This window comes from Salmo trutta, chromosome 21 (genome assembly GCF_901001165.1).
Source record: "Salmo trutta chromosome 21, fSalTru1.1, whole genome shotgun sequence".
Taxonomy (NCBI): Eukaryota; Metazoa; Chordata; class Actinopteri; order Salmoniformes; family Salmonidae; genus Salmo; species Salmo trutta.
The window spans coordinates 2,665,330-2,692,120 of NC_042977.1; the positions used below are offsets into that span (position 1 = coordinate 2,665,330).

General features: G+C 41.6%; 1 protein-coding gene across 3 annotated transcripts in view; it reads left to right on the forward strand.

Moving 5' to 3' along the window:
* The window catches only part of myo10 (myosin X), a 290,886-nt gene that overhangs the window by 154,480 nt on the left and 109,615 nt on the right, over positions 1-26,791 (forward strand). For all 3 annotated transcript variants that reach the window (XM_029703950.1, XM_029703951.1, XM_029703952.1), the window contains one exon: positions 3,286-3,473. In XM_029703950.1, coding sequence (XP_029559810.1) covers positions 3,286-3,473 — 188 coding nt within the window. The remainder of the gene's footprint in view (positions 1-3,285; positions 3,474-26,791) is intronic.

A 26,791-nucleotide genomic window follows, 5' to 3' on the forward strand; every position in this document is an offset into this window, starting at 1 on the left:
ACTGAGCTTGTTGTCATTGCAGGCAATCTCAACACTGTGCGCTATAGGGAAGACATCCTCCTCCCTCATGTGGTACCCTTCCTGCAGGCTCATCGTGACATGACCATCCAGCATGACAGTTCCACCAGACATACTGCTCATTCTGTGCATGAATTCCTGCAAGACAGGAATGTCAGTGTTCTGCCATGGCCAGCGAAGAGCCCGGATCTCAACCCCATTGAGCACACTTGGGACCTGTTGGATCGGAGGGTGAGGACCATTCCCCCCAGAAATGTCCGGGAGCTTGCAGGTGCCTTGGTGGAAGAGTGGGGTAACATCTCACAGCAAGAACTGGCAAATCTGGTGCAGTCCATGAGGAGGAGATGCACTGCAGTACTTAATGCAGCTGGTGGCCACACTAGATACTGATTGTTACTTTTGATTTTGACTCCCCCTTTGTTCAGGGACACATTATTCAATTTCTGTTAGTCACATGTCTGTGTAACTTGTTCAGTTTATGTCTCAGTTGTTGAATCTTGTTATGTTCATACAAATATTTACACATGTTAATTTTGCTGAAAATAAACACAGTTGACTGTGAGAGGATGTTTCTTTTTTTGTTTATATATTGCACAAAGACTCTTGTTCAGACACTTTAGAAATAGTTTGTGGTAGATTCAACTAAATTTATAATAGTATTTTTGTTCATCAAGCACTCACATTTCACTGAGACTCAGACATAACAGTACACTCTTAGAAAAAAGGGTTCCAAAAAGGTTATTTGCGGATGGACAGGGCTTTACCAATAGCCGTTTTCATCTGAAGAACCCTTTTTGGAAGATGAGGGTTCTTTATACGGCAAAGGGTTCTTGAATAAATTGTTCTTTGAAGGAATGAAGGATTCTTTGGAAGGCAAGAAAGGTTCTACATAGAATCCTTTTTAATCTGAATAAGTTTTTTATTGTGTTTTTTTTCTCTTTCTTTCAAATAGTGCCAGGGCATTAGTGTTTACCTCAGTGTATAAACTTTAACATCAGTAGTTTTAATAATCTGATAAATTTAACATGTGAGAATATTTGATATTGACCATGACTGTGTTTTTGTATTTTAATGTTTACATGGCTCAGTTGGTAGAGCATGGCAATTGCAATGCCAGAGTTGTGGGTTTGATTCCCACGTGGGACCAGTATGAAAAAGTAAAACAATTTATGCACTCACTACTGTAACTCTGGATAAGAGCATCTCCTAAATGACTAAAATGTAAATATATATATATATATATATATATATATATATATAGTGTATAATGTGCATTTGTATATTGTATTATACATTGCACATTTGAAAAAGAGACCTAGGTCTCAATATGTATTCACTGTCAAAATAAAGGTTAAATAAACAATTTAAATAAATGTACCTATATGGGAATATTTGTACTATAATCTGGCATTCCCTTGATCATTTTACATATACAGTACTGACATAGTTGATATCTTTCTTTCAAATAAGTGTTTTCTGTGATTTTATTGAGAAGAGAAGGGAGTCTGAGTGAACCAGCAGTGTATTTATTGTATGGTAAACAGCAAATTGGCCACTTGGCTGGTGTTACCTACTTGTTGATTGTTTAGTGTAACATTTCTAGTGTTGATTCAGGAGTTGAATTAACTCTGTAAAGTGCTGTAAAAGAACCCTAGTGTTTGGTGTTAACAACCAGAGTTGAGTGTGATTGTGTCATTTTTACTCAGTGCCCATCATTGTCATATTTCCCAGCATGCTCTATTGCGGGTTGATTGTCAGATTTTCAGTTGCTTCACAAAGGTATGCTACACAAAGATAAATAACTTTGATATTTCTACACTAATCCACTCTGTTAGTATTTGGACTTATTGCACCCATTACTGTTTGCACCAGTTCCAGTTTAGATGATTTAGGTAGTCTCCATTATCAACCTTCAGTCATTCTGAATGCAGGTTTGCTGGTGATCAAAAGTTCCAATTGTTGGATATCCTCACTCTTGCTGGATTCTAATAGGAATAACAAATCACTTTGCAAGCCAGCATAATGTGACTTGCAGGCCTGATATGGCCTGTAAACCAGGAGCTTCCGACCACTGTGTTAGGGTACAACTAGGCTGTGAAAAAGGCCTTATGATATATGTGATGTATTGTCATAAAAATATGCATATAAGACTGGTAGAACTATTCATGGAGGGTTCTAGGAAGAACCCTTGAAAGATAAAAGGGTTCTTGGTAGAACCCTTCATAGAGGGTTCTAGGTAGAACCTTTAGAGGATAAAAAGGTTATTTGTAGAACCCTTTATTGAGATTTCTACAAAGAACCCTTCTTAGAGGGTTCTAGGTAGAACCATTTACAGAAGGTTCTTCTATGGAGACAAACAGAAATATTGCACCCCAAACATGCTTTCTCACCACAACTGCCTCACCCTCACCCAGTTTATTCTCAGGGTCATCAGCACTGTTAACTGTAATTGGTGTATGTACCGAATTGAAGTATGTAAAGTCGCTTTCCCTTCAGATGTATCTGTGCTTCTTCCAAAACGCTTCATTATCCATTACTCATTACCACAGAACTGAGGGAACTGCCAAAATACCTTTTCTCTGGCTGAAGAAGTTTCTATTTCAGCACTTTGGTTTATTTGGCTTTGAACTTTTAAATATGAAGCGGGTTTTCATGAAAACTGGAGTAGGCCTAAGAAAATGAAGGGGGAAAGGTCAAATAAACTTAGCGTTGTGTTCTGAAGCAAATCCAGACCTACTGTTCACAATGATGTTGTTGTTCATGTTAGTTTGCAATGACTTTACCTGGCCTACTTATTTTTCCCTCACGGAAGGTTATGGCCGATTGTTATCTTCTAAGGTCCTGGAAAATAAGTTAAAGGTTTTTATGGCCTGTTTTTTGTTGTCTTAAATTAAGTTATCTATGGCCTTTGGGCTGTCTGAAAAAAAACTGTTTTTCTCACATTGGAACATGGACAAAGGACTGTTCTCCCAAGACTTCCCTTGTTCAAGTCTGGTCATTCTCTGGGGAGTGTTGCAGACAAAACCTTAATATCGTTCCATTCCATGTCAATTATGCTATCTGTTGATGAAAAAGGATATTCTACATGGCTTTTAGATTTTTTTTCAGCAACCGTGCTATACAGGGCAATGTGGATGTATGTGTAACCAGGCCAGCGCAGTACAGCTTAGCATGGCTGGGCTTGACTCGGGCTCAGTATTGTGAATCAACCCTATTTTTCTCCATGTGTTTCATGTCCCTTTCCATCTCTATCTTCCCCTACAACAGACATACATCGGCTCCATCCTGGCTGCGGTGAACCCGTACCAGTCCATCCCTGACCTGTACGACCGGCTGGCGGTCGAGAGGTACAGCCGACACCACCTCGGCGAGATTTCCCCGCACATCTACGCCGTAGCAAACGAGTGTTACCGCTCCCTATGGAAAAGACTGCAGAACCAGTGTGTGTTAATCAGGTGAGCGATGATTGTTATCAGTTGTTGTTTTGCTTGACGTTATTTGAATGCACTGATTGTAAGTCACTCAGGGTAAAAGCATGTGCTATGAGAAACCCTAAATCACTGAAATGATGTGGGTCATTTGAAGAGAAATTAATGAGAAATGTGATTGGGTTGGCTGCCATCGGGTGAGAGAATGTAGAGTAGTCATTGGCTTGTCATTTTGTGAGCTGTGAATGGTGGGCAATTGACAGTGGAGGAATAAGTACCCAATTGTCATACTTGAGTAAAAGTATAGATACCTTAATAGAAAGTTACTCAAGTAAAAGTGAAAGTCACCCAGTAAAATACTACTTGAGTAAAAGTCTAAAAGTATTTGGTTTTAAATATACTTAAGTATCAAAAGTAAATGTAATTGCTAAAATATACTTAAGTATCAAAAGTAAAAGTATAAATCATTTAAAATTCCTTATATTAGCAGAGAGCACCATTTTCTTGTTTTTAAAATTTACGGATAGCCAGGGGCACACTCCAACACTCAGACATTATTTACAAAGATGCATTTGTGTTTAGTGAGTCTGCCAGGCCAGAGGCAATAGGAATGACCAAGTGCTTGAATTTGACAGTTTTCCTTTCCTGCTAAGCATTCAAAATGTAACGAGCACTTTTGGTTGTCAGGGAAAATGTATGGAGTAAAAAGTACAATATTTTCTTTAGGAATGTAGTGAAGTAAAAGTAAAAGTTGTCAAAAATGTCAAGTACAGATATCCTAAAAACTACTTAAGTAGTACTTTAAAGTATTTTTTACTTTACACCACTGGCAGTTGGACATGCCCTTTGCCGGTAATAGAGTATTGATATCTGACTGACCAATTGTATGCTGTGAAAGAATCTCAGAAGCCAGTATGTTACCTGTCAATAGAATGAATAGGGATGATTGGTTGTTGGTCCACAATTGGCCACTTGTGGACTTTACATTTTTATGCCCTTTGGCATCCACAGCGATTCGATTAAATTTCAAGTCTCAGTCTTGGTGCTCTTGGCTCTGTTTTTATCTCCATGCTCCTTTGGTTCTTCCCGAACATCCTTCCTCTGCGTTTGTAGTTGGCCAACTTTCTCATCCGGCCTCGCGCTATTGTGTTCAGACATACAGACAGACAGGCACTGTTCTCATCGCCCACATCAAACACACAGAGTTATTTTTACCGTTTTGGAATGATAATATTCAGTCCACATTTAGCAGAGAGAGTGGATGCCAAAGGACTTTTTTCTCAGTTGGATTATTCTTAGCTTTGCTCACTCTGCTCACTTTGTCAATGCTGAATTTGAATAGAATGGGATAGAATAGGAAGACAGGAGAGCAGAGGTGCCAATAAGTGTATTAGAGCAGAAGTGTAAGAAAATGGTCACATTCAATAGGTACGAAGGAGAGAGCTATTACCTGAATTTATCCAATAAGAACACTCATTTTGGTTTTCCGTTTCATGCTAACTTAACATGACAGATATGGGGATGCCTGGGGGTGAAAGGCCACACAAACTGGGCATACAAATAATGTTATAAACATAAATAGTTATGGGTCATGGAGTACATTATGGCTCAGTTGCGCAAGTCCCCATTTAGGTGACACAGTGGTGGCTCTTGTGCCCTTAAGCAAGTCGGGGCATGCTGTTTTAGATACAAGTGCTGCAGTTACCCAGCAATTCGCCCACATTAGTTTACAGCCCTGTTTGGCGGCCACTTATGGAAGCCATGAGATGCTGAGGTAACGAGAGACACATGTATCCTTTTAAACTGCTCCTATTCAGAGGTCCTGGACTACTTAGGTTATGTTCCAAATGGCACACTATTCTCATAGGCCTCTGGTCAAAAGTAATGCTTTATGTAGGGAATAGGGTGTCATTTGGGACGCAGTAATTTAGGCTCATAATTGTTGTTATTTAGATTTAGGTGATTTGATTAATTTGATACAATTAGATAACTTGTAATAGGGTTGTGTGTGACACTGTTCAGTTATATAGCTTGCCACTTAAAGATTGAAATTGCAGGGGAAACTGATTACCAGTATCATGAAGCAAATGTACTTTTGTTCATTACGAAGTCCTATACCATACATGTTCACATTTATTCCATCTATTTGGTGTTAGTTGTGCTGTATTCCTTTGTTTAGTTGTATTGCAGTGCATTTTGTTTTTCTTAAGCTTTCTTATTAAGCTTTTTCTTAAGGAAATAGAATACGTGAATGAGAGAAAACAGATGGGCCGTGAGCGTCAACGATGTCTACGGCTTCATAGTGCGTCAAATTAGAAAGCAAGTCTTTTTTTCTCGTGTCTACGTGGAACAATGCTGGTAGAGTAAGCAGACAAATTTTGTAGAAAATTAATTTTTATGATCTTCCCTGTGCTAAGTAGATTAAAGATGTAGTTAACAATGCATTGAGCTGTAAACTAAGGTTTATCAGACAAATAGGCTATATATTTGAAAACAACTGCAGTGTACCTGTGTTGATTTTGATTATAGCCTAGACAGGCTACAGCTGGAAAACTTGAGGACTCCGATTTCAAGAGAGAGCACTGTTTATGTAGAAAGAACGAGATGTACTGTAGTTTATACATGGCTCTGGTTTATTAGAAACAAACAACATCCTCATGAGGAGCTAGCAAAACAATAACTGTTTAGCCCAGGTACGGTGGATCCCGTTGGACATCTAAGGTCAAAAGGAACTCACAACATTAAATCTCTGGGGCTAAATAGTGAACAAAAACAACGGTTTATTATGGATTTTCATAACAATTACATTGGCATACTCTACGCAGTGTATGTGAATTGACACTTGCTACTCTCGCACGCAAATTTCACGTTGTTGATGGGTGTCTCACAGTGTGATTTTGGCAAAAGACTGAACCCAAAACGGCCGCGCGTGCACCATCGTGCGCATATTGATTTTGTCCCCCCCACACCAAACGCGATCTCGACACGCAGGTTAAAATATCAAAACGAACTCTGAACCAATTATATCAATTTGGGGACAGGTCGAAAAGCATTAAGCATTTATGGCAATTTAGCTAGTTAGCTTGCAGTTGCTAGCTAATTTATCCTATTTAGCTAGCTTGCTGTTGCTAGCTATTTTGTCCTGGGATATAAACGTTGAGTTGTTATTTAACCTGAAATGCACAAGGTCCTCTACTCTGACAATTAATCCACACATAAAACAGTCAACCGAATCGTTTCTAGTCATCTCTCCTCCTTCCAGGCTTTTTCATCTTTGGACTTTATATGGCGATTGGCATCTAAACATTCACATGCTGACTACACCGCCCGTGTTGCGTGCGCGAGCGTTGCAAAATAAATGTAAACACACACATGTCATTCAATTGTTGCTCCCACATTGCTCACAAGCAGCGAGCAGTGTGGGTGCAATAATTGAATAACGTGTATGTTTAAATTTATTTTGCAATGCTCGCGCACGTGAGTGGTGTAGTCAGCATGTTAGGGTTACTGTATACAGCATAAAGCACGATAGTATTTGATGATAGATGGAATGTGGGAGGACTATGCATCAAGGTGTGTGAAGTGGGGAGCAAACAACCATACAATATTATGTATTTGGATGTTGGGAGGGACAGACAATGGTGCCATTTTGTTCTAGCCTGGAGTTAGGGTTGCACATGAAAAGGAAGCCAAACCCCCAAAAATTGTGGAAACCAGGCTAATGACCTTGTGGTGCTGTTATACCATTTAAATGTTAGGCTTTCACTTTGAGCTGGTTGTCACGGTTGTCGTAAGGAGAAGCGGACCAAAGTGCAGCGTGTGTGTCGTTCCACATTTTATTTTCACTGTGAAACTATGCAATACACAAATAAGCTGAATAACAAACCGTGACGCAGCGGTGATACATACACTACTCAACAACAATCTCCCGCAAACCCAGGTGGAAAAAACTCCAATTAGAGACAACGAGGACCAGCTGCCTCTAATTGGAGATCATCCCAAACAAAACCCCAACATAGAAATACAAAACTAGACCCTGACAACATAGAAATAGAAAACATAGGAAAAAACCTGTCACGCCCTGACCTACTCTACTATAGAAAATAACATCTTTCTATGGTCAGGACGTGACACTGGTGAAAGACTGAAAAGTACAATAGTTTGAATGTGGAATTTACTAAGACTAAAAGAGAACTGTTTCTGACACATAAAAAGGCATTATTGCTCATTTCTGAAAATGTATCAAATTCTGAGAATTTTATGTGTGTTTCCACTTTCGCAATACGCTTTTGTCAGCACATACTGTAACTCTCTAAATACTCATCAAGAATAAGTAGCCTGAACATACTGGAATCATTGTCAACACTCTTTTTCTCTCAAGTGTTTGACACATCACTGATGAGGAGTATGTGTACTTGCTGTGGTTTTTGATGTTTAAACACCTCCCAGCCCTAACCTAGACCTGTAACTGGCGTACCTCTTCAGAAGTAGGGTGAAGTTGCTCTCAGACACTGATCTTATGTCAGTTTTACATTTTCTCCACTTTGGTGGAGGGGAAGCTGATCTTAGATCTGTACCTAGGGGAAATTTCACCCCAGAGGTGTGAGTCTGTGAATAATTGCAAAGTCCAACTCTAGAATGGAGTGGTAATTACTTCTTAGTGTTTATCCTAAGGGCGCCTAGGTAGCTTACTGCTAAGTAGCTGTCCTGAGGGTGTCTGCATACGGCTAACTGCTAACCGATTGTCCCTTAGAAGCTTGGACTCACTGTTCTGTTGGTTAGCCATTAGTGGGATTCATAGGGGTGAATCCCAATAGTCTAAAATGGCTTCCTTTGCTACACGCCCCTTGTACTACTCCTCGTTCTCACTGATTTGAAGGAACTGGATAGGAGTAGCACTGAGGATGTTGAGTTTCTCCCATATTGTGCTCAACTATCTGTTTCATTTCGTTCAGTGAGACAAGGAAAGAGAACAAAGGGAAGGGAGCCATATATCGGGATGCACCCAGTCAGCTTATGGGATATCTTGGTAAAGATGCAAGGTACAAGGCAATTTAACCCTAAAAGTGCCAACCTGTTTTTGCCCCCCAAATTGATAATAATTGCAAAGAGACACAAGCCTAAACACTTATTTTATTAACCTTCTGCAACACAAGCTATTGGTTTTAATTCCCCAAAATAAGCATATATTGTAACCTTTTCACACAGTTATAGTAAAATTGGATATTTAAAAATATATATTTTTTGCATGTGTTTCATGTTTTGAAGTTATTTTTGATCAACTTCATCCATTGCAACAACATTTTTCTTCTATTCATTCAAAGTGTTATGTTTCTGTGATACTCAGAGGCTGAGAAATGGGTCAATTCAGGGGTAAGAAAATATATATTTTTAGAGGCCGAGGCAACCCTGTAATGTCAAATGATTAATGTTGTATGACAGCCAAGCCGACTGTGGATCAGTGATTGACGGAGGATCACCCCAGGCGGCTCCTCAGGTGCTTGCTGCGCACCAGCCATTTAATCTGTCAGGTTAGCCATTTCTCACCTGTGTTTAGAGAGCTCATGTTGGCTCAAGATCTAATTTTCACAGAGAAATCTTAGAAATACTGTCAGGAAAAACCTGCATTAAATAGTTATTTGTTATAAAATGTACAGTTATTGACACCTTGAAGGACACACAAAAGTGTCCACATTTTAAAACCACAGCCTATGCACTAGTCCCATCGTTCTCAAACTTTTCTGGGTCATGACAACCCACCGTTAAACCTTTTGAATTTCCATGTGACCCAACAAATAAACATAATTATTTAACCTGTGACCAGAGTCGTCATGCACCCATTATTTTTGAGAGGGCACAAGGTATGTGAGGATGGAACAGATTTATCTAAGCACACCTCTTTACCTGTTTAATTTACATTTTAATGAGGGTGTCATTCTGACTGTTCTAAATCACACATCTTAATATCCTGCAAGCCTAACAAGCCTAGGATATTACATTCAAATTACATCACAGTACATGTACACATCATCAATACAATATCATGTCATCATTATAAATGCACAGATATCATGATATTATATAATAAGGTGCCAGATTACATTTAAACCAAGTATTCTTCTGCAAATCTAATCATAGCCCCCTTTACTGGCTCAAATAGCCGACCAATCAGCCTGTTACCAACCCTTAGTAAACTTCTGGGAAAAAATATGTTTGACCAGATACAGTGCTATTTCACAGTAAACAAATTGACAACAGACTTTCAGCAATCTTATAGGGAAGGACACTCAACAAGCACCTCACTTACACAAATGACTGATGATTGGCTGGGAGAAATTGATGATTAAATGATTGTGGGGGCTGTCTTGTTAGACTTCAGTGCAGATTTTGACATTATCGATCATAGTCTGCTGCTGGAAAAACGTATGTGTTATGGCTTTACACCCCCTGCTATATTGTGGATAAAGAGTTACTTGTCTAACAGAACACAAAAGGTTTTCTTTAATGGAAGCCTCTCAAACATAATCCAGGTAAAATCAGGAATTCCCCAGAGTAGCTGTTTAGGCCCCTTTCTTTTTTCAATCTTTACTAACGACATGTCACTGGCATTGAGTAAAGCCAGTGTGTCTATGTATGCGGATGACTCAACACTATATTTGGGACAAATCATTCACTAAACCCTAAACCTCAACTACATCTCGTAATGAATAATGTGGAAATTGAGCATGTTGAGGTGACTAAACTGCTTGGAGTAACCCTGGATTGTAAACTGTCATGGTCAAAACATATTGATAGAACAATAGTTAAGATGGGGAGAAGTCTGTCCATAATAAAGCGCTGCTCTGCCTTCTTAACACTATCAACAAGGCAGGTCCTACAGGCACTAGTTTGGTCGCACCTGGACTACTGTTCAGTCGTGTGGTCAGGTGCCACAAAGAGGGACAATTGCAGTTGGCTTAGAACAGGGCAGCACGGCTAGCCCTTAAATGTACACGGAGAGCTAACATGAATGACATGTATGTCAATCTCTCATGGCTCAAAGTGGAAGAGACTTCATTTCTATTTGTTTTGTAAGAGGTGTTGACAAGCTGAATGTACCGAGCTGTCTGTTTAAAGTACTTGCACACAGCTTGGACACCCATGCATACCCCACCAGAGGTCTCTTCACAATCCCCAAGTCCAGAACAGACTTTGGGAGGCGCACAGTACTGCATAGAGCCATGACTAAATGGAACTCTATTCCACATCAGGTAAATGATGCAAGCAGTAGAATCAGATTTTAAAAAACAGGTAAATATACACCTTATAGAACAACGGGGACTGTGAAGTGACACACACAAAAGGTACAGACACATGCATACGCAAACATTGTGATATTGTTGTATGATGGTCTTAACCATTTTTTATTGTAGATATGTAGTGGTGTAATAATGTTATATGATTTATTGTTTTGTCTTTTGTTTTATATGTAATGTAAGTGCTTTATTATGTTTGGACCCCAGGAAGAGTAGCTGCTGCCTTGGGGATCCCTAATAAATACAAATACAAATACTCCTATCAGCTAAAAACAAGTAGAAGTGGGCAGTGGCTCCAGTGGGCCCACAATCTCCAACACTGGACAATTGAGGAGTGGAAAAACATTGCCTGGTCTGACAAATCCAGGTTTATGTTGTGTCATGCTGATGGCAGAGTCAGGATTTGGCATAAGCAGCAAGTTCATGGACCCATCCTGCCTGGTGTTAATGGTACAGCCTGGTGGTGGTGGTGTTCCAGTGTTCAATCTGCAGTGTGATGTCAGCATAGATCAGCATCCCTGTGGAACATTTCCAACTTGTAGAATCCATGCCCCGATTAATTCAGGCTGTTCTGGAGGCAAAGGGGGGTTCGAAATGGTTCTAGATGGGTGTACCTAATAAACTTGCTGGTGAGTGGATTTGCCACTCCCATTGCCCCCAAGCTGAGCTGAGATTGTTTAACTGGGTTGGTGAGTGTGTGGGAGGCTAGATAGGGCAGTAGAAGGACAGTAAATTGTTTAGGCTGGCACTTTAAGGCGGGGCAGGAAGCTTTCTGCTCAGATTTAGGGATTGTGAGTAATCAGATCCAGGCTAGCCCGGTGAAGGGAAGCCAAGAATGGGAGCTGGAGGAGGAGGGTAGGTGGAGAAGAAGGAGGAGGTAGGAAAAGAAGAAGGAGGAGAAAGAGGGGACCTGCCATTATACCCTTAATAAAAGACACCTGGTCATTAATGGTGGTAAATGTCACTTAGCATTTTCGTTTATGTTGATGCCTCCATACCAAAAACTATCATGGGTTTTTAAAGCAAACTCCCTGTTATCTTTTTTGTACAATGTTGTTCACCCACTAGTGTTTTATCTGCTTTCTGTTTTGTTCTGTTGTCGAGTCCAGTCATGGTGAGAAGCGAATATTACAAAGGAATTCAGCTTTTGGGGTGTTATTGTATAAAATCTCTGACCTTTTGACCCCAGAGCTGTTATGGGGTCAAACTCAAGGCCCCCTAACCATTTTAATTAAATTCACAGAGGTCACGAAGGGTACTTGTGCACAAAACATACCTTTGAGCATTTTACTTTGATTCTTGTTTGAGTTTTGTGTGTAGGGACTTGGAATGCAATTCTTTAAGTTCAACCGTGAATTTACACAGTAAATTTAGTATAAAAGCAAGAACAAAAAGGTGTTGAGGTTGAAAGAAGGAATAAGATCACACAAGTGTATGGCTATTTTGCTTTTGACCTTTATTTTGTGGTGATGTGTTCCCTAACTTCTCTTTTGGGAAAAGGGTGCAACCTTTAAACTAGTGCAATCACTGGTGCATTCTGGTTTTGAGGTCTTTCCTGTATTTGTTGTGCGATTATAGGACAAGAGTCAGGCTACTTTGCATTACTTTCTCATGACTTGTGTGACAGCAGGTCAACAGCAATAGCATACTGTGTACTAAATTCTTTGTACTCAAAGGCGAGCAAAGTATTTGTTGGTGCTTTTTCCGCCATTTTGAATAAATTAAACACAGACTTACTGTTACAGTGTGTGCTGCTTTTTGTCATGTTCAGAGGCATGGTAACACAGTAGGAAATGTACAATACATTATTTCAGCTTTACACTCTTGTATCTTGTGTTATAGACCTCTTTCCAAAAACCTCTTATGGTTTAGCCCAGCTTTACCATTTGTGTTGCATGTTCTCAGTTTCATCAGAACTTCTTGTAGACTTTATCCCAGTACTAAAGTATTACATTGAAAGACTCATTGTAGCATTGAAGTAGCAATGAAGCTTTCCTGCCAATAAAAGAGTATACATACACCAGCTTTCCCTACAGGGGACCAGAGAATTAGATATTTTACAACTCTTTCCCTCTTTCCTCTCTCCTTTTCTTGATGTGAAAACTCACTGTGTCAGAGTCCTTTAGTCTTTTTTGGATTCTGTGGTACTCTGTGGTATTCTCAGGGGCACAAAAGTGTTGGGGCAGTGCCAGTGGTGTTGGTATGCTCTGACAGTGTGCCCACTGACTCTGATATAAAGAATCCACAGTGCCCGCTGGGCTGTGTAATAGACTAGGATTGTAGAGCCATGGGGAGGGCCAGGGCTTTACACAAAGGCAGAGTGCCTTTCAGCTCTGTGTTTGCCCAGTTTGGGCCGCCTGGCACACTGCCAAGGCCATTTTAAATGAGTTACATGTACTAGTCCCTTTAAAAGGAGGTCCCGTCCCTTTAAATATGCTCTCAGATATTTAAATGAGTTACAGTTGCCCGTCTCTGTGCCATTTTCTTCTGACGTTATTAGTTCTTTTTTTATTGAATTCCATCCTCTTATGTACCCCAGCTATTAAAAGTTGTTACCAATCCTTCTGAAAATAGATTTCCTGTTCCTTTAAATGTACCCCATTCATTTTAAAGGATCAGTAAGTTATTTCAGAAGCTAGCAGATGCATTATTTACCAACAACAGCTACAAATCCCAATAAAATCACATGACATTTTGAAGTTCACTTTCCTTGCTTTGTCTTACAACACTATCATGAATCAAGCAGATATGTTTTATGGGTCAGAGTGTTTCCAAGCATAAACATTTCCTAGCAAGTTTCTCACACTGGCTTTTGCCCATAGGTCTAGGGGGTTGCCTTGCAACACGTGCCTTGGAGGGAGGCAACGTCTGTATAGCGCAACAAATTCCCATGATACAATTCTAGGTTTGGACTGAACAGCCAGTATGACAGCTAAAACAATGAAAATAAGATTTCAGCTAATAGGGAGAAGTATCTAACAAAATAACTACATTATGGCATTCACTAATAATAAACGATTTACACATAATAGAAATGTGGGTACATTTGGGGACACAATTCTAACGTAGTCAACATTTAAAAATACAATAGCCAACTTTCCCTCACTGTAAAAAAGCCAACTTAACTAATTGCTTAATCAGCGTTATATTGTGAGTTGAGCGGACTTCAAAAAGATAAGAATTTAAGCTAACGTGTTAAAGTTTGTTTACTCACTCTGCTCGGAGTGAGATGAATTTGAACAAGATTGTTGAGTAAAATTACAAATTCATGTTTTCTCAAAACCATGCCGATCATTATCATATCTCCCAGCATGCTTTATTGCAGATTGATTTTCTGAATTATTTGTTTCAATACGTATGTTTTTGCATGTACATTGATCGGTTGATTAATCTTATTCTACACAACCATAAATAACATACATTTTTCTAAACTAATCTAATCTATTAGTAGTTGGACTTTTTGTATTCGTTACTGAGGTGGCTGTTCCAGTTTATATTATTCAGGTAGTCTCAATAATAAATCTTCCCTACCCCAGGAGATATTCTTAATGCAGTTTACGAGTGATTTAAGCTTTCAATTGTTGGATGTTCTCACTCTGTCTGTATCCCAATAGGAATTACACATCACTTTGCAAGCCAGCATAATGTGACTTGCAGGCTTGATGTGGCCTGTAAACCAGGAGTTTCAGGAACACTGCATTGGGGTGTAACTAGGCCCTCAATGAAAGGCCTTATGATATACAGGACCAGTCAAAAGTTTGGACACACCTACTCATTCAAGGGATTTTCTTTATTTTTACTATTTTCTAAATTGTAACAATAGTGAAGACATCAAAACTATGGAATAACACATATGGAATCATGTAGTAACCCAAAAAAAGTGTTAAACAAATGAAAACATATTTTATATTTTTGATTCTTCAAAGTAGCCACCCTTTGACTTGATGACAGCTTTGCACACTCTTGGCATTCTCTCAACCAGCTATGATCTTGTGTTATGATCTTGTGAAGGCAGGCTGAATTCTGGCAAAGAGTATGTTCTTTTATCTCAGCATGTTTACAGATTCTTCCTTCTCTCTGTTTATGTTTGCTTGGAAATGTTAATACTGGAGACTGTCATCAGCAGAAACTGTGTAACTTAGCATTTATCGCGGCTAAGAAATGCATTGCCATTATTTGGAAGGTTGGTTATCCTCCCACAATGTCACAATGGATGGCAGAAATGTCAAGTTATGTATCACTAGATTTGATTTATTACATAATTAAGGGTATACTGTGCAATTTCCATAAGGTCTGGATGCCTTATATGGAATACTGTATAATAAAAGGAGTCTGTATTGAAAACATACCCATGTCAGGGGAGATACCTATTTAAGCAATCCCTAGCTAAAGGGCTGCTCAGTCCTGGTCCTGGGGCTCTGCCGTACTGTTGTTTGTCACTCTGGCCTTGGCCTTACACACCTGAAACCAATAATGAATGATTCACTGAGATCCTAAAGCTGAGTGGGGTGTGTTGGGTTGGGGCACTGCAGGGCGGTGGACTCCTAGGTGCAGGACGGGGCGATCCAGCTATATTGTGTGGAAATACAGCCTTATTTTAAAATTGTTTAAATAGTTATTTTTTTACTTCATCAATCTCCACACAATACCAATAACAAAGCGAAAACAGTTTTTGGGACATTTTTGCAAATTCATGATTTTTTTTTAAATAAACTGAAATATCACATTTACATAAGTATTCAGACCCTTTAGTCAGTACTTTGTTGAAGCACCTTTGGCAATGATGACAGCCTCAAGTCTTCTTGGGTATGACGCTACAAGCTTGGCACACCTGTATTTGGGGAGTTTCTCCCATTCTTCTCTGCAGATCCTCTCAAGCTCTGTCAGGTCAAAATCAAATTAAATCAAATCAAATGTTATTGGTCACATACAAATGGCTAGCAGATGTTACTGCGAGTGTAGCTAAATGCTTGTGCATTTTGGATGGGTAAGCGTCACTGCACAGCTATTTTCAGGTCTCTCCAGAGATGTTCGATCGGGTTCAAGTCCGGGATCTGGCTGGACCGTTCAAGGACATTCAGAGACTTGTCCAAAACCACTCCCGCGTTGTGTTGGATGTGCTTAAGGTGGTTGTCCTGTTGTAAGGTGAAACTTCACCCTAGTCTGAGGTCCTGAACGCTCTGGAGCAGGTTTTCATCAAGTATCTCTCTGTACTGTGCTCCGCTCATCTTTCCCTCGATCCTGACTAGTCTCCTAGTCTCTGGTGCTGAAAAACATCCCCACAGCATGATGCTGCCACCACCATGCTTCACCATAGTGATGATGCCAGGTTTCGTCCAGATGTGACGTCTGGCATTCAGGCCAAAGAGTTCAAACTTGGTTTCATCAGATCAGAGAATCTTGTTTCTCATGGTCTGAGAGTCTTTAGGTGCCTTTTGGCAAACTCCAAGTGGGCTGTCATGTGCCTTTTACTGAGGAGTGGCTTCCATCTGGCCACTCTACCATAAAGGCCTGATTGGTGGAGTGCTGCAGAGATGGTTGTCCTTCTGGAAGGTTCTCCCATCTTCACAGAGGAACTCCGGAGCTCTGTCAGAGTGACCATCGGGTTCTTGGTCACCTCCCTGACCAATGCCCTTCTGCCCGGATTGCTCAGTTTGGCCGGCGGCCAGCTGTAGGAAGAGTCTTGGTGGTTCCAAACTTCTTCCATTTAAGAATGATGGAGGCCACTGTTTTTTGGGAGATCTTCAATGGTGTAGACAGTTTTTGGTACCCTTCCCCAGATCTGTGCCTCGACACAATTCTGTCTCGTAGCTCTGCGGACAATTTCTTAGAACTCATGGCTTGGTTTTTGCTCTGAAATGCACTGTCAACTGTGGGACCTTATATAGACAGGTGTGTGCCTTTCCAAATCATGTTCAATGAATTGAATTTACCACAGGTGGACTCCAATGAAGTTGTAGAAACATCTCAAGGATGATCAATTGAAACCAGATGCACTTGACCTCAATTGTGAGTCTCATAGCAAAGAGTCTGAACTTATGTAAATAAGTTATTTCTGTTTTTAAGTTGTATTAAATGTTCAAACATTTCTAAAAATCTGTTTTCACTTTGTCATTATGGGGTATTGTGTGTAGATTGATGAGGATTTTGTTTTATTTAATACATTTTAGAATAAAACTAACGTACCAAAATGTGGAAAAAGTCAAGGACTCTGAATACTTTCCGAATGCACTGTATGTGTATTAAAGTAGTACAAAGTTAAGTATTTGGCCCCACATTCATAGCACGTATTGACTACATAGATGGTATAAGATTCAGTTTATACATATGAGATGAGTAATGTAAGATATGTAAACATTATTAAAGTGGCATTATTAAAAGTGACTAGTGATCCATTTATTAAAGTGGCCAATGATTTGATTCTGTATGTATGGCTATTTAACAGTCTGATGGCCTTGATATAGAAGCTGTTTTTCAGTCTCTCGCTCCCAGCTTTGATGCACCTGTACTGATCTCGCCTTCTGGATGATAGCGGGGTGAACAGGCAGTGGCTCAGGTGGTTGTTGTCCTTGATGATCTTTTTGGCCTTCCTGTGACATCGGGTGCTGTAGGTGTCCTGGAGGGCAGGTCATTTGCCCCCGGTGATGTGTTGTGCAGACCACACCACCCTCTGGAGAGCCTTGCGGTTGAGGGCGCTGCTGTTGCCATACCAGGTGGTGATACAGCCCGACAGGATGCACTCAATTGTGCATCTGTAAAAGTCAGGGTTTTAGGTCAGGGCGTGACTAGGGGGATTTCTAGTTAGTTTATTTCTATGTTGGTGTATGTGTATGGTTCCCAATTAGAGGCAGCTGATAATCGTTACCTCTAATTGGGGATCATACTTAATGTGTTCTATTTCCCACCTGCGATGTGGGATATTGTTTTGTGTGAGTGCCTTTGTGTGCTACGTTTTTGCACTATCGTTATATCTTTGTTGTTTTTTGAAGTTTCACGAACAATAAAAATGTGGAACTCTACTCACGCTACGACTTGGTCCAGTTATTTAAACGACGGTCGTGACAATATATGTTTGATAAAGTATGGTCACATTTAATTTGCTCTGTTAAACCTACCCTTTGGAATGACTTCAATAGCAACAGTGAATCCATTAAGTATTTAAATGGACATCTCTCAACACTTATTCTCACGATAGCACATTGGTAATAGTCAGTAACAAATATTATAACTAAGCAGGGTTGGCCCTGAATGGGAGACCGAAGGGTAGCTGTAGATGGAGATATTATCCAGTAGGAGGGTCTTCCCAGCCTACAGATTTGTTTTCTGATAGTGTACTTAACATTGAAGATCTGACGTTGATTTAAAGGTACATTTCAACATACTTTATACAAGGTTTGTCTATGTTGAAAATGTATTTTGTTATCTTGATGACATAGTCCTGTGGTGAAATTTCCACATAAATTCCATGTCCCAATTCGTTGACAAATTACATTGAAACAATTTTCATTCAACCAGTTTGTGCCCAGTGGGATCCTCTCTCCAATTCAACAGTTAACAATTTATTTAAAAGAAAAGAATGACAATGTGGTCTCAAATGTTATGGTTATAGACATTCATGAAAAATGGAGCTTGTGAAATAAGTCATAAAGCCCTCAGCTCATATGTTCAACCTTCCTCTGTCGCGTGTCTCAACCGTAAAGCGCTATCAAAACAGTGTCAACCATACAGTCACGTTTACTAAATCGTACTCCACACTGTTCTCAGACTTCTGTTCTCTGTCACTAAAAACACCTAGTTGCTGCGCCCCCCTGCCTGCTAAAGAAGGTTTGACCTCTTGACCTCTCAGCGCTCTTGACACGCAGATTATGAATGTGAGGGATCACAAAAATTGTGTGACGGGCGATATTAAATTTGACCTACTCCCCGGCTCAGAGTAAATATTTCTGTTAGAAAACATTCCAGATGTCCCACTGGAGTGGCCTCTTCTTCTCATGCCTTCCGGTGGAGACAGAACATGGACAATAGAGCTAATTGAAAAACTCTCAAAGCTGTGGCTTCAGTGATAAAAATGTAGACTTCACAGAAATCTTTGTCAGGTGACCTCACTAGAAGCACTCCGGAGTGAAGTTTCCCAGGTACATATCTAGAATCAGCTTTCCCACCCCCAATCCTAACCTTAAACATTAGTGGAGAAAATGCTAAACTGATCCTAGATCGGCATCTAGGGGCTACTCCACCCTACACCAGAAGCACTGGATATTAGCCTTTTCTTTCTTTTCTGTGTGGGTCTCAGTTTCTATGTGGCTCTCTGTAGCCTACAGTTGCACAAATGCCCCAGTAGTCTAACACTTTGCAGTGGTAGTCACAAGTAATTGCACATGGGTGTGCATAGTAGCGATGTCTCTGTAGGGACAAGAAGTTTCCCGATTTGACACTTGAAGAGTTAGTGGACTCGTGTCTTAATGTTTGGTGTGTGTGATGTGCATCGTATTTTTGTGTGTTGACCTTGGCCTTGCCAACTGGGACCACAGGGAGGAGGCTGGAGCAGACAGGCTAGGAGCTGGCAGCTATTGTTTTTGCTCTGTCACCACAGACAGCACTTCCTGTGTGGGCCCCTGGCCCATTGTTTAGACAAACATGTAGCCCTGTCTGAGGCGAACAAGTTATCTTGAAGTAATGCTACTGGAAGCTTCGACTGAGGGTTGCCATGACTTTCACTTCTAATTTGAGACACCACACACCACTGTGAATGTCTGTGAATTAGCTGTGGATATCGTTAAGGTTTGTATGTGTCTTTGAAACTTTGTTGACTAGTTTTACATTTGACACATTCTGGAAGTTTCTTAGTGTCTGGCTGAGGGTTGTCAGATTTGTTAACCCTGGAGATTTTGGAATAACATTGCTATTTATTTGTGTCTTGTCACTGAGTGTTCGGTTTGAGAATAATGAGTGGGCTTTTTTGTGCTTCACTATTTGTAATGAATTCCATTTCACCCCCTATATGGAGACAATGAATGCTTTCTTGGGCCAGGGGTTTTTTCGATCACGTATTCAATTGCAATTATGTATTTCCTGATTTGACCTCGTTGAAGTGGAATTGGCCTAAATGGTCATGGCATTGAGCCGAACATGACATTGTTTTACTAAGGATAACAAGTGTTTAACCCTGAACACACAGCAATTGTTTTTCTGCCCACAGCTACTGAGTTCAACTAATTAAATCAACTGGTTTGCAGGCCTACAGCAAAGCACGATAACAAGTGTAGGAGGAAGTGCAAGTAGCATAAGCTTTTGCTAGCTTAGATGCTATAGCTACTGCTGATGACTTCTCTAGGCTGCAGTAATGTATTTTTCTTCATTCAATACAACTTTCTTTTTATCTCATGAACGAAAGTCATCTTTTGCTCTGCACCATCATATAACTTTTAGATTGTTCAAATCCATGCGGCATATTTCATTTCAAAATTTCAGAAAAATACATTACATCAGTCGCCTCTTCTACTCCTCTCTCAGCATGACAGTGGAAAAGGGAAATAGCTCAAAGCTAGAGGCCTGTAGGACATAGTCATGACCTTAGGGGCGAAGGCCACATTAGGACGCAACGTCACCTCAGAGTCGCCCGGGGCAAACTGAGTACAGGAAGGGTGTACGGATAACGCTTGGAAGTCCCCATCAAGCATAGCCAAGGCCAAAGCCTTGAGCAGGGAGTTCTTATAGGAGAGGATCTTCAGATCCACAGCCTCCAGTGGTTCAAAGGGGGCCTCACACAGACCATCCAAAACCAAAGCTAAATCCAAAGTGGGCACAATAGGTGGACAGACTAGGACCGTGGTGGTCATGAAATTTTGTCAGCTGGTTATTGTCATGCAAATTACTGCCGGTCTCATGGTAATTTACTGTCCCCTCGCTTCGCTTCTGCCTCGCTTCTGTGGCATCATCACGTGGACCGTTCACGAAGCCTTAGCGCCCGTTTTGAGGGAGGAAATATCCTCCCTTCTCCAGGAGCAAGCAATCCAAGTGGTTCCTATGTCGGAGTTACAGGGGTATTTCTAGACGTCCATGCCCTCAACAAACACCTCAGAGTCTACAAATTCAGAATACTCACAAGCCGCTGGCTATTAGAGTCGATTGGTTGGTGGTGGCAGAGTCGAGGGAGCAAACAGTATTACACATCCATGCTACTGTCCTGTATGCAGTCTCTAGGCTTCATAAGAAACCAAAAAAAGAGCTTTTTGACTATATCTCAGCGCATTCCCCTTCTGGGTCTCGAGCTAGATTCACTCGCGTATCGTGATCTTCTATCCCCACAGAGGGTGTCCGGGCCCTGCTTAGACAAGTTTTGGCTGGGTCACACAGTGTGTTTTTTCGACAGTGCCTACGCCTACTGGGGATGATGGCCTCTGTGATGGAAGTCTCTCCCCTGGGGCTATTGTTGATACAGCCTTTCCAGCACTGAGGCTAGCCACTCACCAACGCACCCAACTCGCTACTCGGCCCTCTATTGTTCCTCTAACCACTCTGACATCAATGCAAATGCGATCAAAAATAACATCAAACCCTTATCATCAAGACAGTTTCATGCTTTTAAAACTCACCTCACTGTGATTTATCAATTTGAAGAAATAAGTTCAATAACAGGTTGTAACTGAGTGGAAACATGGTCGTTGTGGATGTTGTTTCAAATCCTAACACATCCTAGCTATAGAATCTCACCACCATGCGTTTCCTCTCTCTTCTTAATTTCTTTCTCGAGAGCGCAGAAAGAGGGGCTATCAACAGTTTAATTAAATATGTTTTGTTGTGAAAACATTACTATCGATGTTCCCGAACAGATTTCACTTGGTTTCCCAAATGAAACATGGACAAGCTCCCAATGTACCGTGAGACTGTATAGCCTGCATGAAGTCCAGCCCCCTTATGGGAGCAGGGGGGTCCGGCAATGGCTGACATAGTAACAAACGTGGGGGCACTGTCATTTATTTATTTATTTTATTTCACCTTTATTTAACCAGGTAGGCAAGTTGAGAACAAGTTCTCATTTACAATTGCGACCTGTCATCACAGTAATGTTTTTGTGGAGGGGTCCACTGGTTGCTCAGACCCGTGCTAAGGCCCCTCGCTCTAGGGTGGAACTGCTTCCTCATCGGAGGTGCACGCAAACCGCACTTCCTCCAATCCCTCCAACTCCAGGATTTGGAAATAGGAATGGGGCTGCCATAATGCTGGAGGAACACTAGTAAACTTCATCCGCCGGAAGTTATGCATGCTTGCCAATGTTAGCCATGAGGCTTTTAGTCTAAGCTAGGCTAGCTAGCTAGCACGGTCCGTTTAGAATAACCAAGTGACTTAACGCTACGTATACTAAACAAGAGAGCTACCCAAGTAATTCCACTGTGGGGAGGCATGAATAGCTGGCAGTAGCTAACCTGGCTAGTACGCTATGCAGCGATTGTTTAGCTAGCCTGGTCTCTAAAGTCTACGTAGGACCGGATCACCGAGGTGGGACTGGATCCTTCATCGACAAGTCTGGGAAGAGAGGCAAGCGGTGATTGACCAAGGCAGACCAAGGTGGCGGTGGTTACCCGTGGCCGCCCTCTCTGATCGAGTAACCTCCCGTAACCCCGGCAGGGCGCACAGAAGCCAGGTTGAGGGCGGGCAGCTACCGCATACACCAGGCCCAGGTAGACAACATTTGTTTTGACCAAACAAAGACCCAATCCATCTCCGCATCCCACAACTCAGCCGAGGTACGGTACCCTCGAAGAAGAAGAAGTCACTATCAGGCACACCAAGCCCCCTCAAGAATGCTACACCATTGCCAAGAGAACCTGCGCCGTGGACTAGGGGAACAGTGCCAGTCGCGGACGGTGTCACTGTTACTGACACCGTCCCCTAGTCCCGCACACAAATTGATTCGAGCGAGGGCAGCCAGAACATGCCCGGAGCTGAGACATAAAAGACAACAAACATGAGTATCTTTTTATCCATTTGGGCATGGTCGCGAACTCAAACCCGGCTTGTTAGTCTTCGTCGTTTCAGTCATTGCTAAAGCCAGGTCAAGCAATCCAAAGAATAACTAATTGGTTTGTGGTTAGGAAACTAGGAGAACAAATACAAACTCAAGCACACAACGTCCAGGGGGTGAACACAGGACAGTTTAGTTGGCAAAGTCAGATAGTCTGTTCCTCCACCCCAAAAAATTGTAGCGTGAATCGTTCCTGCTAAGCCCAAGGTAAAGAGAGGAAGAATTGAATGAATGAATCTGAGATTCACGGTTATCACCTGTGGAAGGGAGAGATTCCAGTGAGGCAGGATTTTCTTTGGCATTGTCAGGCATGATTTTAGTTATTCAGTCAGTCACAAGAGAGCGACTCCCCATGGTGTGTTGTACCGAAAGTACCGACTGAAAGGGAACCATGCAAGCAGTCTTTTGAATGTTTAACTTCTTATTGTAAATCAACTCTAGAGCAACTCTATTGCTCTCTGCACAGTATTTTTTGTTCAGGGTGTGCAGGCTTTTGTTTTAGCCTAGCAATAATACGCATGATTCAATTAATCAAAATCCAGATGAGCAAGGAATTAAAATAAAATGTGTATTTTTATTTCTGGCCTGGAACAAAAGCCTGCGCACCCTGTAGTTCATCGCACCAGGGTTGGTAAGCAATGGTTCAGTACAGTATACACTGAGTGTACAAAACATTAAGAACATCTTCCTAATATTGAGTTGTATCCCCCTTTTGTCCTCAGGCCAGTCTCAATTCGTCGAGGCATGGACTTTAACAAGGTGTCAAAAGCAATCCATAGGGATGCTGACCTATGTTGACTCCAGTGCTTCCCACAGTTGTGTCAAGTTGGCTGGATGTCCTTTGGGTGGTGGACCATTCTTGATACACACGGGAAACTGTTGAGCGTGAAAAACCAAGCAGGGTTGCATTTTTTTTACACAAACCGGTGTGCCTGGAACCTACTACGATACCCCATTCAAAGGCACTTACATTTTTTGTCTTGCCCATTCACCCTCTGAATGACAAACATACACAATCCATGTTTCAATTGTCTCGAGGCTTAAAAAATCTTCTTTAACTTGTCTCCTCCCCTGATTGAAGTGGATTTAACAAGCGCCATCAATCAGGGATTATAGCTTTCACCTGGATTCACCTGGTCAGTCTATGTCATGGAAAGAGCAGGTGTAGTTAATGTTTTGTATATTCAGTGTAGTCTACTTACTAATGTTTTGTAGTGTGCAATGAAACCCCTAGTGGTAAAATGGTAAATATCCTGTATGTTGAGAATGTTTGAAATGTGGAAAAAGCTTCAGGACGTGAATGCAAAACCTATTTGTCAGTTAGTTAGTAATTTACATTTGACCCATATTGTTAACATGTGTTTATTCACACAAATGCAAACACACATACAGTGAGGGAAAAAAGTATTTGATCCCCTGCTGATTTTGTATGTTTGCCCACTGACAAAGAAATGATCAGTCTATAATTTTAATGATAGCTTTATTTGAACAGTGAGAGACAGAATAACAACAAAAAATCCAGAAAAACGCATGTCAAAAATGTTATAAAAGGATTTGCATTTTAATGAGGGAAATAAGTATTTGACCCCTCTGCAAAACATGACTTAGTACTTGGTGGCAAAACCCTTGTTGGCAATCACAGAGGTCAGATGTTTCTTGTAGTTGGCCACCAGGTTTGCACACATCTCAGGAGGGATTTTGTCCCACTTCTCTTTGCAGATCTTCTCCAAGTCATTAAGGTTTCGAGGCTGACGTTTGGCAACTCGAACCTTCAGCTCCCTCCACAGATTTTCTATGGGATTAAGGTCTGGAGACTGGCTAGGCCACTTCTTGACCTTAAAACCTCTTGAGCGTCTCATCCCGTTAGCGGGATCATTTTCCAGTGAAAAACTCCTAGCGACATTAGCATAACGAAATTCAATATTTTTTTTTTTCAAATATAGGACTGTCTCATATCGTTTTATAGATACACCTCTCTTGAATCGACCCTCGTCGTCCGATTTCAAAAAGGTTTTACAGGAAAAGCACAACATTAGATTATGTTAGAGGAGTACATGGTAAAAGTAGCATCATTTGAATTTCCGACCAACCACATGCATCACAAATAACCAAAAAACAGCTAAATGCAGCACTAACCTTTTACAAACTTCATCAGATGACACACCTAGGACATCATGTTACACACAGCATGCATTCTTTTGTTGAATAAAGGTCATATTTCTATATAAAAACAGCATTTTACATCGGCGTCTGACGTTGGCTAACTATTTTCCCATAAAATGCGTCCCGGGAAACAGTGCTACAATTTACTAAATTACTATTCGAAAATGATTTTTTTATTTTATATTGTCAATCTAAGATTTATAGATGAATATCTCTTGAAAACACCTGTCATAACAGATTTTAAATTAACTTTACAGGGTAATCACACTTTGAGATAAAAGGGGATGCGATACTCATAAAATGAGCTAGTAAACCTAGCTCGGCGCCATCTTGGAACAATCGCAAATCACATCTAATTTACATTTACATTTAAGTCATTTAGCAGACGCTCTTATCCAGAGCGACTTACAAATTGGTGCATTCACCTTAAGATATCCAGTGGAACAACCACTTTACAATAGTGCATCTAAATCTTTCGGGGGGGGGGGGGTAGAAGGATTACTTTATCCTATCCCAGGTATTCCTTAAAGAGGTGGGGTTTCAGGTGTCTCCGGAAGGTGGTGATTGACTCCGCTGTCCTGGCGTCGTGAGGGAGCTTGTTCCACCATTGGGGTGCCAGAGCAGCGAACAGTTTTGACTGGGCTGAGCGGGAGCTGTGCTTCCTCAGAGGTAGGGAGGCGAGCAGGCCAGAGGTGGATGAACGCAGTGCCCTTGTTTGGGTGTAGGGCCTGATCAGAGCCTGAAGGTACGGAGGTGCCGTTCCCCTCACAGCTCCGTAGGCAAGCAGCATGGACTTGTAGCGGATGCGAGCTTCAACTGGAAGCCAGTGGAGAGAGCGGAGGAGCGGGGGTGACGTGAGAGAACTTGGGAAGGTTGAACACCAGACGGGCTGCGGCGTTCTGGATGAGTTGTAGGGGTTTAATGGCACAGGCAGGGAGCCCCGCCAACAGCGAGTTGCAGTAATCCAGACGGGAGATGACAAGTGCCTGGACTAGGACCTGCGCCGCTTCCTGTGTGAGGCAGGGTCGTACTCTGCGAATGTTGTAGAGCATGAACCTACAGGATCGGGTCACCGCCTTGATGTTAGTGGAGAACGACAGGGTGTTGTCCAGGGTCACGCCAAGGTTCTTAGCACTCTGGGAGGAGGACACAAGGGAGTTGTCAACCGTGATGGCGAGATCATGGAACGGGCAGTCCTTCCCTGGGAGGAGGAGCAGCTCCGTCTTGCCGAGGTTCAGCTTGAGGTGGTGAGCCGTCATCCACACTGATATGTCTGCCAGACATGCAGAGATGCGATTCGCCACCTGGTTATCAGAAGGGGGAAAGGAGAAGATTAATTGTGTGTCGTCTGCGTAGCAATGATAGGAGAGACCATGTGAGGATATGACCGAGCCAAGTGACTTGGTGTATAGTGAGAATAGGAGAGGGCCTAGAACAGATCCCTGGGGGACACCAGTGGTGAGAGCACGTGGTGCGGAGACAGATTCTCGCCACGCCATCTGGTAGGAGCGACCTGTCAGGTAGGACGCAATCCAAGCGTGGGCCGCGCCGGAGATGCCCAGCTCGGAGAGAGTGGAGAGGAGGATCTGATGGTTCACGGTATCAAAGGCAGCAGATAGGTCTAGAAGGATGAGAGCAGAGGAGAGAGAGTTAGCTTTAGCAGTGCGGAGAGCCTCCGTGACACAGAGAAGAGCAGTCTCAGTTGAATGCCCAGTCTTGAAACCTGACTGATTAGGATCAAGAAGGTCATTCTGAGAGAGATAGCAGGAGAACTGGCCAAGGACGGCACGTTCAAGAGTTTTGGAGAGAAAAGAAAGAAGGGATACTGGTCTGTAGTTGTTGATATCGGAGGGATCGAGTGT